The 7500-nt window shown below is 35.1% G+C and overlaps 1 protein-coding gene and 1 long non-coding RNA gene across 3 annotated transcripts in view; both read right to left on the minus strand.

The window, feature by feature from the left end:
- LOC119578147 overlaps positions 1-1068 on the minus strand; it is a 4299-nt gene extending 3231 nt beyond the window's left edge. The window contains exon 1 of one of the 2 annotated variants that reach the window (XR_005229187.1): positions 975-1068. This is a non-coding gene — a long non-coding RNA (uncharacterized LOC119578147). Of the gene's footprint in view, positions 1-313; positions 386-974 lie in introns of those variants that run through there. The other variant, XR_005229186.1, reaches the window with a different exon arrangement.
- A 5352-nt stretch (positions 1069-6420) lies between these two features.
- The window catches only part of LOC119578148 (tricarboxylate transport protein, mitochondrial-like), a 28453-nt gene continuing 27373 nt past the window's right edge, over positions 6421-7500 (minus strand). Inside the window, exons 5-6 of the mRNA XM_037925884.1 lie at positions 7200-7350; positions 6421-6832 (exon numbers count right to left, since the gene is read on the minus strand). Of these exons, the coding sequence (XP_037781812.1) occupies positions 6724-6832; positions 7200-7350 (260 nt within the window). The 3' untranslated portion in view covers positions 6421-6723. The remainder of the gene's footprint in view (positions 6833-7199; positions 7351-7500) is intronic.

A 7500-nucleotide genomic window follows, 5' to 3' on the forward strand; every position in this document is an offset into this window, starting at 1 on the left:
AGGCCTAGCCATACAAATTAATTACGATCTTGATTTGGGACATTTAAGTGTAGATCAGTCCATAACGATAAATAGTATGAAATAGAGGTGCTTCGGGCTATATTATCATTCCCACCTTTGTTAGATATGATGCGCAAGGCTATCTGAATACATCAATGAACATTAAATTTTTCCTCTACAGAACTTTCCTTTAATTCCACTTAGCACATGCCCAATATCCTTTGATCCCATAAATGCCGATAAAGCTTATAATTGGGCATCAGTCAAGGCTTTAGATGGGAGTTACAAAAGAAATTGGTAGGTTATAACTTACTGTTGTAGTTTAACAGCCAATGTGTTGTTGACTCCTAACAGATTACTTCCAACTGATACGTTTGGAGGCAAGATTACGGGACTTTTTTTTTCTTACTTTAGGATATTCTGTCCCATGTCTATATGTCGCAAGAACCGACGCGGGTTAGTTATTCAGTTATTTTGCAGTTATTTAGACCTAAGTTGTGTAAAGTTTATTTTTCTGCCATTGATATCTCTGTCTATCTGTTTATTTATGTTCGTCAAAGAAAAAAAAATCTCTGTATCCATTTTTCCTTTCTTTCTGTCCAACTTTCAAGACATATATGATACACAGGGAGAGGTAAATAAGTATTGTATGTAATCATGTTCCCTTATCTTATCAGATATAACAGTGACTGGTGAATGCTCTGTTTCTGACAAAGTTTACGCAAATTTTATTCCTTAGCAAATAATGCAAGGCATTATATAATGCCATTACACTGATGTTTTCTGACACTTAGTTTAATCTCTATCAACTTTAAGAGTCATGCTCTGCCACCAAAACTTTTGGAATCGAGTGCCAACATATCCATCATACTGCCAACATACCCACACAGCCTGACTGCCATCCGCTCATCTCGATCCCTCATTGGTATCAAGGAAGGTGTGTACTGCCGAATTCACCCTTTAAGGATGCTTACCTCGTCTTCAGTTCCTCGCTGGCAGGGTTGTTCAGTTACCAAAAGCGACGACTTTCGAGGTTGTCCTTCGTCCAGCCCCCTTCCACCTTGTGTTATCTTTGGAAGGGCATCCCGATAAGTGAAGTCACCCTGAGGGAGTTCAGTTCAATATCCGTATAGCCTGAGTCCCAGACTATGCGAGTAACAGGTCCTCTAGTGCAGACTCATGATTCAATGCAAGAATCTGTTATAAAAGGCATCAAAGGTGACGCCAAGGCACTTGACAGAATCAAGATTTCGCTGCTCACCGACGAAACCCAGTAACATTAAGGTCTTCAGGACACACGCTGATTTTCCTGTTCAGACACTATCAAGAGCAAATACTCTTACCGAAGATTCAGAACCCCAAGACCGTCAGTTAACTTCCCAGGGGTCTGACAGCCTGCTTTCATGAACTACACTACCAAGATATGCATATGTTTGGGTGGCTTCAGTGTACTCATTCTGACTAAGTAGACCCCCTGGATCTTTGGTTCCCCACCAGACTACAGCGGTTCATTGGAATGCCACAAATACCTGCTGTCTTACCGATGCTCAGTTAGAAGATCGCCACCCTAATCGCAGTCAAGGTAGGTGGTTCCTTGCTAAAGAGGAGTGGGGGGAACAGGCACTGGGACCTTGACACCATCCACTTTGACCTCCTCAGTAAGATTCTTGATATTCTGTTCCTTTCTTCAGTAAGGTCTGAGTTCTACGCACAGTGGATTAAGCTATATGATAATCATCCTCAGCCTCTAAGGTCTCTTGTGAGATAAGTTCCACCTCGGTCTTAGGCAGTCACCAGTGAATTTCTGAGCAGTATCAAATGTTTCATGTCTGAAGGTATCACAGTGCGACAGGTATGGAGTATGTTATGGACTGATCCAAAATAGCTGCGGTCGATGGACAGATAGGCGGTTCTGTGTTATTAGCACTACATACCTTGACACACTGGAAAACCCCACAGTTCTGGAAAATCCTCCATAGATGGTGAACGAATGTGGTCATTCTCCTTGGCTATATCCTCTGCATCACTACACAAATTCAGGGCACTGGTACCAGGAGCCAGCGATTTTCAAACTCTGGCATACCGCAAAGTCCATGAAAAGGAAACTGCTTTCACTCTTTCAAATTTCTAACCCATGGGGATGGACAGGCATCTTAGCTTTATTACATCCAGTACGGCTTGGATCTTTCGGAAAGGTGGGATATGTTGTAGAAGGGTCCTACAGTGTGTTTTACAGAGGACTTTTCATGGAACAGTCAATGGTGAACTGTTAAACAATGAATATTAAGCTAACCATTAACAAATCTTGAGGGTAGGGTATATTCCCCCCCTCTTTACTTATATATTTTTGTACCTAGTATTTTGCTCCTCTTTTAGTACTATATGTCTAAAAATTATGCTTTCTTGAATGGGAATATTAATACTAACAAAAACACTTTCAAAATTATATTTTCAACATCTATATACACAACTATTTCCCTATTGAAATATATCTATGTGCAGTTGATAAAAATTATATCACCCCCCAAAATAAAGACCAAGATATTCTTTGAAATCATTGATGGAAGAACAAAATAAATTGCTATGGAAGAACATCTAAGAATGTATGCTCTCAGCCGTATTAAAACAGCCAGCTGAAGACCAGGTAACCATTAAAGTACAAAGACAAGAGAGGCACTGTTACACCAAGACTGCCACTTGCAATCGTGTGGCAATACACTCTTTACTCCTTTTTTTTAACTGCTGGACAGGTAACACTTGTTGCTTGTTTACTTAAAGGTAGAAGAATATAATCACATGTATGGACATTACTATTTGAAGACCATTCAAGCTTTGGAGTCTTATGTAATTACAGATATGATGAGAAGGTAAGAGTAATGAATTTCACAGTGTATAAAGGTATTGGCAATTATGGTAAACATATAACATTCAAGCACACACTCCCTTCTTCATAAAATGCACATGGTTTATCAAATGGAATCACAATGTATTTTAGGAGATCCAAAGAGGTATACAATTGGCATTGAGATGTCTAAGAACAATATATTACAGCATTTGGGAATGTTTTGCTGTGATATTAGGAACTCCTTGTTTTCACTCTTTCAACTGTTGAGACTCAAGCCATGATATGGTTGATTGTGTTTATGTAGAAAATTTTCCCCCATTTACCCCCTAATATATCCTATTATGCTCTTATTGAAAATAATAAATAGCAAATTTAATTGACTTCACCTACAGTTATTGTTGACTGATTATACCTCTATTGATTGCTTGAAAAGAAACAATACTCTAAGCAGTATCAACTTTGCTAACTGAAACTAACCCACTTATATGGATTCATGACATACTGTGTACTCTGAATACCAAAATACCCACTTTCATAGGTTGAAAAATATACCCATATTTTACAGTATGGTTATCTGAATAAAGGCCTTTTTTATATAATTCTAACCAGTGCAATACAATTCATGGCATTATATATGTATCATATTATCAAGTCAGGACTGTAAGGTGACCTGCAACTATTATTAAACAGGCAATGCCACTTCATGAACATTTGGCAGTACTTAACATTATCATCATAAATTCAAAGGTATTTCCATCAACTTTTCTTTGCAATTATATATATTTCTGTCATTAACTACAAGTCATTTCTTTGGTCTATAATTGGTAGGTAAAGAACTGCTTCTCACTTCTTTAATTATGAAATATTGTGAAAATTGAGGAATGCAAGCCTTAGGGAACAAGATAGAATGACTATAAGCAAGGAAGGCATGTGCGGTGATGGATAATACTGCAGAATCGAGAGATAATTTGACTATCAATTAAGTATATATCACGAGTAATATACCAAATGATGCCTTTTTGAGCTTAAAACAAAAGAGAAAAGTACATGATGCTCTTGTAAACTGTTAATTCTTGTTCATACCTTTCTCCTGAAATTTGGCTGAATATAGTTATCATATTTGACGCCACATAAGGTGAATGAGTGGCCAAGACGAATATTTCTGAATGTTCCCTAATTAAACGGGTCAGTGAGGTTCATGTTTCAGGGATGAATATTATGGAATTCAAGTACAGCTATTTGCAGTATTAAGGATCTTAATGATATTGCAATATGTCATTACAATATTATGCACTTGGGTATAGTAGTGTCCATCTTTTTTTTTTACATAAAAAAAAAAAAAAAAAATCATATGCCAATTAAATACAATTTAATGATACTTAACAAGGTCCCCAAGTGAGAATTTAGAAAAAAAAAAAAAAAAAATCTGCAAAATTTTACCCATTTCAGAAAAGCATATGGCTTTGTGCTTTGATCTAAAACATACTGAAGATTACAAACTTGAAAAAAGGTAATATTGTCAATTCACTTTAAAAGCCTCCACAGCATAAAGCAACGTATTAAACAATTCTGATAAATATAAAAAGTGTGCATGTGATTGCATTGTATTTGAGCTTAAACATCTTATACACCAACAAATGTAATGAAGCCTGCAATATTTTATAATATAACAGATTATGAACAAGCATATCAAAATCAATATGCATATTAAAAATAGTAACATCTTCATAGACCCATAGACAAAAATATATAGAAACTTTGTGCAAGAGTGCAGTACTAAAATACAAGACTACCTTTTTTATAATCCACTTTCTGCAAAACTAACAACTACAACAAGTGCATCACAATCCTGAGGGAAACGACCATACTAAGAGCATGATTGCCTTGCTAACGACACATGAGCACAAGAAAATATGTGATGGGATTTCTAGGCTTGGCTCATCCCCCCCCCTATTACTGACACTTTTCAATCAACTTTATTAAACTAGTTCTATTCTGCTTCTCCTCCTCGACAAAAATGGGGAGAAGCAATGGCAACATGGCTAACCTCCGATGTTCATTTGCGTGAAACTGCTGCTTGATATTACCTCAGAGGCAGACTAGACTACACTGTGGGATGTCTATTCTGCTGCGTTGTAATAAAATCATCATAAAGGCTACAATATTCATAACAAATAATTACAGCTTTTAAAACCATTTGTGCTTTGTTCCTACTGTGCGTGCAACATAAAAATGCTTCTTCAATTAATCACAAATCTGGCTTTGTGACTACTGAATATGAATCGTCTTAAATTATTTGAATGTAAAATCAACACATTAATTTTTAATTTTCTTTTCACAACATATCTTCTAATTGTGGCGATGAAATGACATATCCAGTATAATCTTACATTGATTATATATACAAATCTTGCATTGAGCACTTTGGCCTTATGTAAAGCTTAGTGACTATGCTATGAACAATGGTCCTTAAACTTGGTTCCTTCACACACTGCCTCTTACAACAAGTTCTTTAGGATAATCTTACATACCCACAGATATGAGTTTGATCTATTTCATACCAATATCCCTTTGTCACACACAAAATATACATATGTATGTGATATATACACATATATTCATGTATATACATATCCATACATACATAAAGACACACACTTTCACAAGATTTCTTCTTTTTTCCAAATTTAAATTAAGTTAACAATTTTTGGACTCCCTCTAGTCCATAAAGAATTTTCTAAGCTAAACCTTGGTTTGATTCATTATCTCGTATGTGAAAACATTCTCTGATATGTTTGATAAGTCTGACTCTCCTACACATATGATATGATATTCAAGGCAGATTAGCTCTTGGGTAACAAAAGTATTGGCTGGACATACAAAGCACCAAATTACCTTTTGTTAAGTGGCAGGAATTGATTGTGTAATCACACAGAGAGTAAACATGGGAAATCTAATTACAGTTATCCTAAGACTGTTTGGATGTGTGACAGATTCATAATATGCCAGTATGGGTTTTAGCTGGTTTAGCCTGCAGAGGTAGCAAGTCCTTCTCACAGTGTATGCTGTAAAATTAATTTTATGCAGAAATTACATATTCAAAAGGTACAGAACCCTTTTTATTGTAACAGCACCAAGAGATGGGCTTCAAATGAAGGTTACAACTCAGAAGATTATCACCAGTTTTACCTAAAAAGATGACAAAGAGCAACACGTGTAATAGGAATATGTGTGGAATGTCATCGGTTCGTGTGGTCCAGTGGCAAACATTATTTATATTTCGACTGAATTTGTTTCTTTGTTTATGTATGTGTTCATATATATATAAGTATGCATATATATATATATATATATATATATATATATTATATAATTATATATAATTATATATATATATATATAATATATAATTATAATATATAATTATATATATATTATATATATATATAATATTATATATATATTACATAATATATATCTATATATTAATTATATATATTTTATATATATTATATATATATATATATATTATATATAATATATATTATATATATATATTATTATAGATAGCAGTACATACACACACATTTATACATAATAAAAATTCTTGTATAAAGTAGTCATATATGGTTTTATATCCATACACCTCAAGTATTTTATATATAGACTATATAGGAAAACTCTCCATCAGATTTGTGTCGAGACTTAAAAAATATACATCATCTGATATTCATTTCATTGTCACCATAAGCAAAAACATCACATACACCCCGATAACCAGAAGCATAGAGCCTTTTGGAACCGAACGTCCAACGATAACAGCCGCGAGTCGATCCGCACACTCCCTCCAGTTTTGTCATTACTTCCACGTCGCTCCTTTATTTCCAGACCCTGTTGAAGAGCTCCATGAAGCTGTCGTAGATCATGAAGGTGATGGCTACATCGAGGCACACGCGACTCAGGCGAGGCACTGTTCCCTTGTAGAAGCTAGGGGTTCGAGGAAAGGTGTTTTAATAACTAACGTACAAATATTGTAATGTTTGAAAAATTGGGTGGGAGAGAGAGAAAATAAGAATTGAAGATGATGATTGAGAAGTATGAGCATTTTGATAACAAAAGTATGAATGCTGAAAAAAAAGAAAAGAAAAGAAATATATATGTATATATTATTTTTGGTCCATTTTCTGTTTTTCCCAAAATAAAAATCACTGTTCTTGAGATTTCCTTTTGTACACACTTAGAGAATCTACAGGAAAATGTGGCAGAAAAATAACCACTCCTCTTAAAAAACAAAAGAATAAAGGGAAAAAAAAAAAAATATATATAAACAAAAAATAACACTTTAAAAACTTACGCTCTGGGGCCTTCGTGCTTCCAGATCTTGGCAAAGCAGTCGAAAGTGTTCTTGTACTTGCTTGCCTCCAGTCCCTGCATCCTCGTCTTCACCACATCAATAGGCGTGTTGCCAAATACCGACACAGCACCGGCTAAGCCTCCAAACAAGCCTATTATGGGAAGGTAGGGGGACACAATAGATGAAAATGTCCTTCTTCTGGTACAAACTTTACTGTCTCGTATATCAATTTGATCACAGACTGCCTGATAATTATTATATAAATTTCTTTTTGCACCAGAGATCATAAAAAGAGAGAGAG

Source organism: Penaeus monodon, chromosome 10 (assembly GCF_015228065.2).
Source record: "Penaeus monodon isolate SGIC_2016 chromosome 10, NSTDA_Pmon_1, whole genome shotgun sequence".
Taxonomy (NCBI): domain Eukaryota; kingdom Metazoa; phylum Arthropoda; class Malacostraca; order Decapoda; family Penaeidae; genus Penaeus; species Penaeus monodon.